Below are 13,488 nucleotides of genomic sequence, written 5' to 3' on the forward strand. Positions count from 1 at the left end.
TAGCTAAAAAACAAGAACACGCTCATGCACTGAGTAGACTCTGCTGGTACTTTGTACCTTGGCATTCAGTTAGCTTTATGTTAGCTAAATCAGTCTAAATTAGTATAGAAAATGTGATATTGGCCTGAAGGCCTTGTGTTCCCTGTCACAGAAATGTGTGTAGTCCCAAACCTATTTGTGAGTGGCTAATATTTTCATGCAGCCGTGTCATAATAATAACAATGTGTGGATGCTCATTTCAAAATTTTTATTGAGGAGACTAAATTCAGAGGAAAAAAAGGTAACTAGGATCACTTTGTGTGTAAGCCTTGATTTTATTGGTTTGGTAAAGGTGTGAGAAAGATGTGCAAGTTTGAGTGAAAGAGACGTGAAGGCTTCAGTGACGGAGTAGGAACTTGACCTAGATCTTCAAGGGATGCATCCTTGCTGTAAATGAAATCTCTGGAAATGTATAGAGAGGTCAGTGTTCATTGTACATGGACAGAACTTCTATGTGACCTTCAAAACGAGGTTGACCTAGACCTTCCAGAGCTGTATCCTTGCTCCAAATTTGATAAATCTGTTATTTCTTTGAAAAGTTATTGGAGGACAATGTTGAGGATATTTTGGCCCCAAGTTGAGTCATCATTGAAGCTGGCCTGGACCTTGAAGGGATGCATGTTTGCTGCAAATTTGATGAAGCTGCCTGAAATCCTTGGAAAGTTGTTGAGAGTACAGTCTTTATCAAACACCGTGTGAGTGTGTGGTCCTCTGTGTGGTTTTTTTTTGTTTTTTTTTGTTTTACAGCACTTTGGAAACTATGTTTGTGAAATGTGCTATATAAATAAAGGGTATGGTATGGTATGGTATAAACACAGACACTAGTTTTGGCTCTGTGACTTCTATATTTGGTTAAGGTCACGCATCGAACTTGCCCTAGATCTTTAAGGGATGCCACCCTGCTGCAAATTCAGCAAACATGTCTCAAATCAATGAAAAGTTACAGTGACTCCAGTGTTTTGGAGGATTGCACGGACAGACAGCATTTCTATGGTGCATCTGGAAAGTATTCACAGCGCTTCACTTTTTCCACTTTTTGTTATGTTACAACCTTATTCCAAAATAGAGTAAATTCATCTTTTTCCCTCAAAATTGTATTCACAAAACCTGATAATAACAACATGACAAAAGGATTGTTTAAATTTTTGCAAATTTGCAATTATTAAAAAAAAACTAGGAAATCACACGTACATAAGTATTCACACCTTTGTTCAGTACTTTGTTGATCAGTGATCTCCGCCAGGAAAATCTTAAATCTCAGATGCATTCTGGTGAATTTTCAGGTCTATTTACCCACCAAAAAATCTCCAAAAAAAAAAAACATACATTGTGGCTCAGAAAAGTACACAGTAAAGGAAATGACAATTCAAGGAACTCAAAAAGGAAAAATTCTCAGTATCAGTTCAAATGGAACAATAGAAGTATTTACGCCACATTAATGCATCAACTTGACTTGAGTTTTCCTAGTTTTGGCAAGAGCTTTGGAGCTATTGATGACCTTTCTTTTCAAATTCTTGGTCACCTTATGTACAGATGTCTGGGTTTTCAGTTGTTTTCCCTGAGACAGTCCCGGTTCCTGCCTGCGTTCATCTCCTTTCTTTGACTTTTGCCAATTTCTTTTTTAAAATCCAAATATTGCTTATATTGAAAGGTACTAAATTCATTTATTCACTTTTCATTTCATGTAAAAAAAAAAGAGGAGGGCTTGAGAAAAATCATTGCTTATCTGGTGAGACCCTGACTTAACAAATATTATAAAAAGTACATTAATGCCAGCATTTATTTTCTTATGCATAATGCAATTTATAATCAAATAAAAATATCTTTTTACCTTTCTGTTTGTTTTCCTGAGAAACGGTTGTATATATGCTAACAGCATTAGCATTGTTAGCAGCTTCGGTAGCTTCACCCGTTAGCTCCATTTAAATGTATGATTATTGGAAAAATACGCAACTCATAATTTTAAGTGTCCACAACAAAGTAAACCATTAGGAGAATCACCACGCAGTCCCCAATAATATGATTTAATTACCACAAACCGAAGCCAGAAATAACCCTTCTTCGTGGGATTTTATTGGCTGCTTTCAAACCAACACAAAGCACTAAAGCCACCAACTGTTTAGGCATGGAACATGAATGGATTCTGACGTATGTTGTCAAAAATAACCTGGACACGTTCACCACATAAGTAAAAACCTGTATTTCCGGGAATTTCTGAAAAACTTTCATCACTGAAAGATGACCCGTCACCCCAGTCTGAGGTCAAGAGCGCTCTGGAGCAGATTTTCATCCAGGATGTCTCTGTACATTGCTGCATTCATCTTTCCCTCATCCTGACTAGTCTCCCAGTTCCTGTTGCTGAAAAACATCCCCACAGCATGATGCTGCCACCACCACCATGCTTCACTGTGTTTGGTGCCTGGTTTCCTCCAAACATTACACTTGACATTGTCACATCAGACCAGACAATTTTGTTTCTCATGGTGTGAGAATCCTTCAGGTGCCTTTTGGCAAACTCCAGCTTGGCTGTCATCTCCCTTTTACTAAAGAGTGGCTTCATCTGGCCACTGTACCATAACGGCCTGATTGGTGGCTTGATGGTTGTCCTTCTGGAAGGTTGTCCTCTCTGCACAGAGGAATGCTGGAGCTCTGACAGAGTGACCATCAGGTTCTTGGTCGCCTCCTTGACTAAGGTCCTTCTCCCATGATCACTCAGTTTAGACGGGTGGCCTTCAAAAACATGCTTATTTCGGGTCTGCTCGTTTCTCTGCCCCTGACCAAGGCAACATCTCTGCATCTGGAGTTGGTTCAGAGCCAGCCCAAGGCATACGCCAACTACGCGGTCGCTTAGGGCCTCCACGCCACCAGGGGGCCCCGAGAGCACCGAGACGTTGTGATAAAAAAGTAACTATGTACATGAAATCAAAATAATATTGAATAATTTAAACGAAATTGTATTACACCCGAAAAAAATAAATTCATTTTGACAAAATACCAATACTAGGTTAATTGATGCCTCCTGTTGGCTGCTGCCACCGTTGGGCAAATTTAAATGCACCGCTTGGGTCAGGTGGTCGATGACTAATCGTGAGGAATGAAGTGAGCGTAAGTCATGTCTCAGAAAATAAATTATCCCTCTGGAGCGGAGAAAAAAAAGAAGTAGGAAGACGAGAAAAAACAACAAGACAAAGGTAGATTTGCATGTCCAATATTACAGTTTTTGTTATTATTTGCGAAATGCTCCGTTCGTTTAGTGTAAAGTGCGTTAGGTGTCTTAAAGTCAGAGGCGATTGCTCTAAGGCTGCAAGTGAAGCTGAGCTTCCCCTAAAATGTCAAAAAATAAGTGATCAAATATATACTGTTGTGTGTACATGTCATTAACTAAATATGTGCTACAACGCGCTCAACTTTTGTTCAGAATCAGCTTTTTATCACTGGTAACGACGCGGCTTTCCTCACACTCAAACCCGCAGCTTCACAGTGCTTTAAACAGCGTCCACAGACTTCAATAGCGACACAAAAGCATGCAGCGAAATGAGACGAGTCATTGGATAAATGCTGGGCTTTGTCCCGCCCATCGGACGTTCAGCGTGTCTGGGGGTCTATGGGGCAGTGGGCTGGCCTCGGCTGGCCCGGACGCTCAGCTTCTGCATGATGATTGGATGATCTGTCTGAGGCGGAATCCCTTTTTGATTGACAGCGAAATGAGCGAATCAGCGATCTTTTGGTGTAAACATCCGTGGGAGCATTTTCATTCTAAGTTGAACCGGAGACTTTCCTAATCCTCTTAGCGGAATTTTCTTTGTTAAAAACGACTACCGAGAAATTGTATTGTAGACTATATGTAGATTTGTGTTATCATTCCTCAAACTAGATTTGGATAAAATGTGACGGGAAAAGTGAGAAAGACGTGCTTCTGGTGCTCATGTTACTGTAATTAGTAGAATAGAGGGGACAGGAGATGGCGATTGTGCAACTTTCAACAATTTTTATTCAAAAAAAGAATAATGTCAACGGTGCTGGACTTTAATCGGCTCCTCTTCTGCTTCACTACCTCTCCAGCTTTGGAGGAGACCCGCTCGCAAGATACTGATGTTGCTGGCATCGACAAATATTTTTTTGCCATTCTCTGTAAATTGGGATAGACTGCGACTCGTGTCGCCCAGTATTTGAGCCGGTCTTCTCCTCTGGAGGTAGACATATGTTGGGTCAAACCTTTGTAGTAAAGCCCTGAAAGCTTTGCTCTCCACTATTTTGAATGGTTGTGCATCTTCCACAACATAGTCCACCAGTGCCTCATCCAGATCAGCTTGTCTGCCTTTAATGGAAATACAGTCTGACATGCTGAGCTATTTTTGTTTGAGTATGTTTTAATCTTAGATAAAGAATAAAATACAGGTTACATGGCCTGATTCCTGCTCCAGGAGCAGCAGCAGAAGCAGCAGCCACTGATGTCTCGGGATGTTTGGACCTCAGGTGTCGCAGCATTGAAGACGTATTGTTACTGTACCTCAACTCTTGAGCACAAATCAAGCACTTGACCTTTTTGGGGCTTATTAGATCAAAGTGCTCCCAAGCAATTGATCATGCTCTTTTTGGAACTGGCTCCTCCATGTCCCTTCCTCACCACTACTCACTCTCTCTCTCTCTCACACACACACACACACACACAATCAATCAATTTTTTTTATATAGCGCCAAATCACAACAAACAGTTGCCCCAAGGTGCTTTATATTGTAAGGCAAGGCCATACAATAATTATGTAAAACCCCAACGGTCAAAACGACCCCCTGTGAGCAAGCACTTGGCTACAGTGGGAAGGAAAAACTCCCTTTTAACAGGAAGAAACCTCCAGCAGAACCAGGCTCAGGGAGGGGCAGTCTTCTGCTACACACACACACACACACTCACCTTTCTCACACCTTTCACTTCAACTAAATCACAGCTCTTCAGTCACTCAGCTCAGTCTCTGATCTACCTATAATATATAGTCTAACCTATAACCTATGTTGATGTACTGTGTGAATAAATGTTGTATATGAATGGATGCCTGTTGTGTGTGGTGTGTGTCTGTCTATGTTAGATCCTATGTGTATGTACTAAATTAACTCTAAACTAGACCTAAATATAAACTAATGCTTTCCTTGGCTACGATTCACGTGGTAATTGGCAATAACAGTGTCGCTAGCAATCTCCTAATTCAATTCAATTTATTAATTTATATAGCACCAAATCACGACAAAGTCGCCCCAAGGCGCTTCATATAATTCACAACAACACAGATTCATCTAAAATCAAAATTAAAAGCAAGAAAAGCACAGTAAAAAGATAAAACACAGTAGAATAAAAAGAAATTACAAAGCAAACAAACAGATTAAAAAATTAATGATAAGACAGTCTAAAAAAAGTGGGTCTTCAGTCTTGATTTAAAAATCTCCACCGTGTCAGACTGCCGAATAACAGCAGGTAGATCGTTCCAAAGAGCTGGACCACGGTAGGAGAAGGCTCTATACCCCACAGACTCTCCTCTCAAAAACCCACGGTTTGAGCTGCGATTCAGATCTCATTTAAATACTTGGCGGGTCGTATTGACACGCCCAGATTATGTGAAGCTCGACACGTGGTGTGACGTAACAAGGCCTCGCTTGCAGTGGTCACGTGATGGGGGCATGCTCGAAACGCTGCTCACTGACACTTCTAGTTCAAAAAGCTCGATGCTGTGTCGAGCAGACTGACTCGAGCTTAACATCACTAGTTTCTGTCCCTACCGAGCAGCGGGTGCCGCTGAGCTCCTCCACCATCACAAAGCACTCACAGGCGGACACACTTCACACTAGCCTCGCGCCAGTCCCAGCTAACGAGCTAGCTAGGTAGCAAGCTGCACATAATGGCAGACAATTTGAATGTTGTGGACCGAATTTTGGCAAAGCCATTTGATAGTCTTCCTTACGAAGAAAAACTTAGAGTTAAACAGCAGGGCAGCTCAACTCCTCAGATTAATTTGGTGCAGAAGGTGGGGAAAAGTAGCTCAGCTCTCAATGGTTTGCAGGCCAAAGTTAAAACAGTAGCCCCCAGTGCAATGTTTGTACATTGCTATGCACACACATTGCTGTTATGTTGTGGATTTCTATGTTCATTTTGGAGATTATTTAAGTATTGTATTTATTATTTAAGTATTTAATTTTGATTACAACTTTATTTTTCTGTAAGATAATGTGAATGTCATTTGATTCTATTTTGTATTTGGATATTGAACATTTTGCACACCATTGCACATCTGAAAGAAATTAAACTATTTAAAGTGTTTACTATAAATGCAGTCTCCTGCCTGCTGATGTTACTTTCAAATAGTTAAATTAATGAGCCATACTTATACATCACTCTGTATGTAGAAGTTAATTAAAGCATATTTATGAGTTTGCTACCCCTTTAAGGTTAAAAACAAGAATGACACCTGTATGATGAAAGATAATTACAAATAATGCTAATGATTGTGGGTACGTTACACACATAACAGTGTAGCCTATGGAATAATGAGGCATCTGGTGCTGAGGTGATGGTAGGGGGGCCCCCAAATGAAATTCTGCTTAAGGCTTGGGCCGGCCCAGAGTTGGTCCGTGGGTGCCGGACTGTGACTGCCTAGTGCCTACTTCTCCTAGTGGCTGGATTGTGTCTAACTGTAATTAGGATGGGTTAAATGCAAATTTCATTGTATGTATGTACAATGACAATAAAGGCTCTATTCGTTCGAAAGCAACAGAAATGTTTCTGTGCCCTTCTCTAGGTTTGTGCCTCAAGACAGTCCTGTCTGCAAAGTCTACAGACAATTCCTTTGGCTTCATGCTTGGTTTATGCTCTGACATGCACTGTCAACTCTGGGATCTTATATGTACACAGGCGTGTGTCTTTCCAAATCATGTCCAATCAACTGAATGTACCCCAGGTGGACTCAAATTAAGCCGTCGAAACATCTCAAGGATGATCAGTGGAAACAGGATGCATCTGAGCTCAATTTAGAGCTTCATGGCAAAGGCTGTGAATATTTACGTACCTGTGATTTCTTAGTTGTTTTTTATATATATATAAATTTGCCAAAATTAATTAATGTGTAGAATTTTGAGGGGAAAAAATGAATTTTGTCCATTTTGGAATAAGGCTGTAACATAATAAAATGTGGAAAAAGTAGAACGCTGTGAATACTTTCCAGATGCACCGTATGTCCCTCCGACGGGGCAGCGGGGGCCAATTTGGAGATAGTCACTAAAGCGTGTTTTATCTTCAAACAGTTATTGATTCTCAGGTATGTGATAAGCTTGTCTTAGGTCAGTGTTTTTCCTTTCATCTTCTTTTACAGGCTGCCAACATCTCACACCTGCTTTAACGCTCTGCTGCTTCCAGAATACTCTTCCAAGGAAGTGCTGAGAGAACGACTCCACAAAGCCATCACTTATGCCAAAGGCTTTGGGATGCTGTGACATATGTAGAGGGTTTTTTTTCTGAAGAATGGAACATCTCCACAATGTGCAGAAATGTCACGGTGCCTCACTAGAACCTTTGAGCCATGCTCCTGTATGAATCTGTCCCACTGAGACGCGTTCAGACACTGTACGGAAGGTTTGCTACATTTAACGGCATTTAAATTATTTTTTGTTTATGAGCAATGTGAACAGTATTTGATTTATGAAACTGTGAAAGTGCACTTATCCTCTTTTATTTAGTTTGATAAACAGTGCTTATCCAAATGGATCTGCTCAGTGACCAGGTCATAGTAAAAGTGTGGAAAGAAAATCTCCACCAGCCTAATGGCGATTTTAATACAACCCCTGGCAAAAATTATGGAATCACCGGCCTCGGAGGATGTTCATTCAGTTGTTTAATTTTGTAGAAAAAAAGCAGATCACAGACATGACACAAAACTAGTGTCATTTCAAATGGCAACTTTCTGGCTTTAAGAAACACTATAAGAAATCAGGCAAAAAAATTGTGGCAGTCAGTAACGGTTACTTTTTTAGACCAAGCAGAGGGAAAAAAAATATGGAATCACTCAATTCTGAGGAAAAAATTATGGAATCATGAAAAACAAAAGAACGCTCCAACACATCACAAGTATTTTGTTGCACCACCTCTGGCTTTTATAACAGCTTGCAGTCTCTGAGGCATGGACTTAATGAGTGACAAACAGTACTCTTCATCAATCTGGCTCCAACTTTCTCTGATTGCTGTTGCCAGATCAGCTTTGCAGATTGGAGCCTTGTTATGGACCATTTTCTTCAACTTCCACCAAAGATTTTCAATTGGATTAAGATCTGGACTATTTGCAGGCCATGACATTGACCCTATGTGTCTTTTTGCAAGGAATGTTTTCACAGTTTTTGCTCTATGGCAAGATGCATTATCATCTTGAAAAATGATTTCATCATCCCCAAACATCCTTTCAATTGATGGGATAAGAAAAGTGTCCAAAATATCAATGTAAACTTGTGCATTTATTGATGATGTAATGACAGCCATCTATCTCTACAGTGCCTTTACCTGACATGCAGCCCCATATTATCAATGACTGGAAATTTACATGTTCTCTTCAGACAGTCATCTTTGGATCTCCAAACTTTTGTTTGGTGCCGTCCCAATCTCATTGGAACGGCACCAAACAAAAGTTCCAGCATCATCACCTTGCCCAATGCAGATTCGAGATTCATCACTGAATATGACTTTCATCCAGTCATCCACAGTCCACGATTGCTTTTCCTTAGCCCATTGTAACCTTGTTTTTTTCTGTTTAGGTGTTGATGGCTTTCGTTTAGCTTTTCTGTATGTAAATCCCATTTCCTTTAGGCGGTTTCTTACAGTTCGGTCACAGACGTTGACTCCAGTTTCCTCCCATTCGTTCCTCATTTGTTTTGTTGTGCATTTTCGATTTTTGAGACATATTGCTTTAAGTTTTCTGTCTTGACGCTTTGATGTCTTCCTTGGTCTACCAGTATGTTTGCCTTTAACAACCTTCCCATGTTGTTTGTATTTGGTCCAGAGTTTAGACACAGCAGACTGTGAACAACCAACATCTTTTGCAACATTGCGTGATGATTTACCCTCTTTTAAGAGTTTGATAATCCTCTCCTTTGTTTCAATTGACATCTCTTGTGTTGGAGCCATGATTCATGCCATGATTCATGTCAGTCCACTTGGTGCAACAGCTCTCCAAGGTGTGATCACTCCTTTTTAGATTCAGACTGAGCAGATCTGATTTGATGCAGGTGTTAGTTTTGGGGATGAAAATTTACAGGGTGATTCCATAATTTATTCCTCAGAATTGAGTGAGTCCATATTTTTTTCCCTCTGCTTGGTCTAAAAAAGTAACCGTTACTGACTGCCACAATTATTTTTCCTGATTTCTTATAGTGTTTCTTACAGCCAGAAAGTTGCCATTTGAAATTACTTTAGTTTTGTGTCATGTCTGTGATCTGCTTTTTTTTCTACAAAATTAAACAACTGAATGAACATCCTCCGAGGCTGGTGATTCCATAATTATTGCCAGGGGTTGTATATTTCAGAGTTGTGCCTTTTGAGTGATATTTAAGATGACATTTGAAACCTGACTACATATTGTGGTTTTCTTAACTTATTTTGACTTTGAATGTATTTACTGATGAGTCAGTCGAGGCCACATTTGTCAGATTCCATTATGAACCGATTAAGCCAAATTATGAAAACATGGTGCACTGTGTTGTCCCGCCATGTTTGATGCGGGTGATTTTACAGGTTGGCTGCATCAAGCCAGAGAAGCAAAACTTTAACATAAGGCCAAAATATTAATAGCTTTTAAACTCATAATTACCATTCAGAGTGATTTGACACCACTGGACTAACGCTCACCTTCTTTAAGAAAAAATGGTGTTGATGCTTGTTTCACTACTTGCACATTTGTACCTGTAGTCTCCAGACAAATGCGCAGTAATAGTTTGTCTTTTATTGTGTCATTTAGCGCAGTATCTCAGGTAAAAGAGGAAATGTGAAACACTTACATAAAGGTATATCTTTATATAAGTTATATGCAGTGGTGGGCACAGTTCTGTTAATCCGTTAGCGGCTAATTAGCAAAGCTAACTTTTTTGTTAGCTGATTAGCTTTTCAGCTAACTTTGAAAACCATCAGCGGACCAATTAAATTTAGTCCGCTAAATTTAGTGCAATTAACTTTTAGACCTTTAATATCTTTTTGCGGGCATAGTGAATGAAGCTTAACAGTTAAAAACACTTGTACATTTTAGTTCCTGCCTGTTATGTGTTTTGTAGCAGACAGACAGCTATGACAGGTAGAGCTCAATCCTCTCCCAGTAGAGGACACTTGGCTACCAGAGAGAAAGGAAGCAAAGAAAAAAAAAGATTTATTTTCACAGCCATACAGTGTTGCAGATGTGTCGCAGGAGACATGCCAGCAAGACAGTTTTGACTTATGGTTAAAAATTTAAACAAACTAATTCCAGACAGGCTGTTGAATGTAATGTCACCTCTGTCGTTTTTACAAAGTGAAGATATCAGCTATGTTTTAGTTTTAAAATAATGCACTAATTTTGAAGGTTTGAGCGTTTACAAACACACATGCCAAAAGACATTATGGGAAAATGAGCTTCTTGTCATCAGTTTATAAAAACCAACACACAAGTTACTGTAACGTGTGTGTGTGTGTTGCTTTTTTTTTTACAAATAAATCTGTACTTGTAAATATGTCATTTTTTCATTTGTAAAAAAAGGTAATTTGAAAACAGAATTGTTTGTGTGATTCATCTCACATATCACGAATGTGTGGCAGTTGGTATTCACATTCATATATGACATATTTGCAAATACAGATTTGTACAAAACCAACACACGTTACAGTAACTTGTGTGTTGGTTTTTATAAATCGACCATCCACTGATGACAGGAAGCTCATTTTCCCATAATGCCTTTTGGCATGTGTGTCTGTAAATGCTCAAACCTTCTAAATTAGTGCATTACTTTAAAATTAAAACATACAGCTGATATTTTCACTTCGTAAAAATGACAGAGGTGACGTTAATTTTGAAAACCTGTCCGGAATTAGTTTGCTTTAAATTTTAACCATAAGTCAAAACTACCTTGCTGTGCATGTCTTCTGCAACACATCTGCAAGACCGTATGGCTGTGAAAATAAATAATCTTTTTTCTCTCTCTCTCCTTTCATTCTCTCCAGTCACCAGGTCTCTTTTGCTGAGAGAAGGCTGATCGTAGACAGAAGCACTGGCTCGTTGTTTGTGATTGCCTTTGAATTTACTCAGACGTATCAGTAGCTGCCAGTGTGCTGGAGTCAATGCTAAAAGTTACTGGTTTAGCTGTAACTTCCGCTAAGTTTTTTTTAAGGGGTTTATCAGTTTAGCTTTATAAAAGTTAACTTTTCAGTCAGTGGATTAAAGGTTATCGAAGCTAACTTTTTGGTTAGCTGTGCCCACCACTGGTTATATGTGTACTAATGAAGCACGGGTTCATTCTTAAGTAACCCTTTAAGTCAAGCCGACTGAGACTCAAACTGAGAATATTAACAAAACTATTAAATGCTGCCCGACCTTCTGCCTCACCTGTAAAATGGCATCACAATTACTGCACAAAACGCAACCAGTACTGCTGTTATCTTCATGAAAAACCTTTCCAGTCACTTCCGATGGCTTTATTTTCTTTGAAGTGTTTTTATTGTATGTTGTTTGTTTTTATTCTCCCAGCTTCAGCTTCTCACCCACAGACTCCATGGCCACTCTTCAGTAATGCAGATATCTGTAACACGCAATGCATCTGTCCATGATTGGAGTTATTAAAAAAAATTATGTTTTACAAAATTATTTCTTAAATGTTGATGGGAGCCTGGTGGCATGCTGGTTTCGTGGTTAGGGCTGTTGCATTATAACAAGAAGGTCCTGGGTTCACCAACCTGGTCCTTTCTGCGTGGAGTTTCATGTTCTCCCATGTTTGCGTGGGTTTCCTCCAGGTCCTCTGACTTCCTCCCACATCCAAAGACATGCACACGGCACTAGTGAAGGACACGGAAGCCAAAACAAAACAAGAAATCTGAACTTACGTTGACTTTCGGAGACATCGTTTAACCTTTGTCCAGCTTCGTTTCTGTAGCTGGTGCTAGGTCAGAATTTTCAAACTCTTGAAAAATGTGAACAAATCCTGACAACAACCTCAATTGGTCCGTATTCTGTTTTGCTTTCTGTCTTTACGGTTCCTCATCGGTGCGTAGTTCCCGTACCATCAGCGTTCCATTTGACTGTCCAACTTCGTCCAACTTCCCAAGTCCGACGTCTTGTATGAACATTGACGATATCTGAACAGATCAATAACTAAAGATTCAATGAGCTGAATGTGACTCGCCAATATGTGGGAGGAAAAGCGTTTTCATCCAGAAACAATAGCAGCAAGACAGTTTCATCAACTACTTTAACTATTTATACACATTGCAGCTGTCTCTGGCTGCAACGTGCATGTGCGCGCACATGTTGTAGTGAAGACAGACCTGTTGTCAAGACAACTAGCTCTCACAGCTGCAAAGCATCAAGGTCACTGTTTGCTTCGTTTTTCTTTTGTTAGTTTCGGTTTTGTTTAGTCTTTTATGCGCTCTGCACTCAGGCTTTTCTGTGATGGGAGAAGTGCAGGCTCATTCGTCCACGTTTTCTCATCGATTTCTGGCTTTGTGAATTTTTTCCTTCATTCAGCTAACGCCGTGCTGTGTGATTGGGCCTTTAGGTTAACTGGAAATTCTAAATTGACCAGAGGTGTTAGTGATGAGTGTGACTGTGTTTGTCTGTCTTTGCTCTGCCATGGACTGGCGTCCTGTCTGGCGTTGCGCCTCTCACCCTGTGACTGCTGGGATAGACTCCAGCCCCCCATCCCCGTGATGTTATGGAGTAAAAATAAATGAATGAATGATGAGCCTTTTAGGTAGTATTTGACTAATGTAATTAAAATTTTAATATTACGGTTTGACTCGTAACTCGGTGATGCTAATTTCAATTCATCCCACATGTCACTCATGTACAATCACTCATTAAACTTAAAAATATGTTTTTTTACAAGTCATCTTTAGTTTATAAGAAAACCAGGGTGTATTAATCAGATTTCAGAATAATATATCATCAGTGACTGTCTTTGTGTACCAGGCAGCACAACTACAGTACACAGAAATTATGCTGGATGGACTTTGTGTCAATGAATTGTTACTTATGGAGACTGAGATGAGGAGTACCCCCTACAGGAGGCACCCATGTTTCACCTGGCTGTGACAGATGGTTCCTTTCGAGAGGTGGAGATGGACCTGTTGTCCACTGAGGTGGATGTCATCCAGAACCCAGAGCGCTTCTGTGGTGATGTATGGAGATGTTCACGCTGCCAAACTTGACTTGTTTATAGTGACTTAATTATTTTGACAAAAGTCCG

The 13,488-nt window shown here is 39.9% G+C and overlaps 1 protein-coding gene across 4 annotated transcripts in view; it reads left to right on the top strand.

The window, feature by feature from the left end:
* The window catches only part of LOC117519305 (ubiquitin-protein ligase E3A-like), a 44,170-nt gene extending 36,314 nt beyond the window's left edge, over positions 1-7,856 (top strand). For all 4 annotated transcript variants that reach the window (XM_034180636.1, XM_034180638.1, XM_034180635.1 and 1 more), the window contains one exon: positions 7,395-7,856. In XM_034180636.1, the coding sequence (XP_034036527.1) occupies positions 7,395-7,515 (121 nt within the window). In that variant the 3' untranslated portion in view covers positions 7,516-7,856. The remainder of the gene's footprint in view (positions 1-7,394) is intronic.
* Positions 7,857-13,488: the final 5,632 nt, after the last annotated feature.

Source organism: Thalassophryne amazonica, chromosome 10 (genome assembly GCF_902500255.1).
Source record: "Thalassophryne amazonica chromosome 10, fThaAma1.1, whole genome shotgun sequence".
NCBI lineage: Eukaryota > Metazoa > Chordata > Actinopteri > Batrachoidiformes > Batrachoididae > Thalassophryne > Thalassophryne amazonica.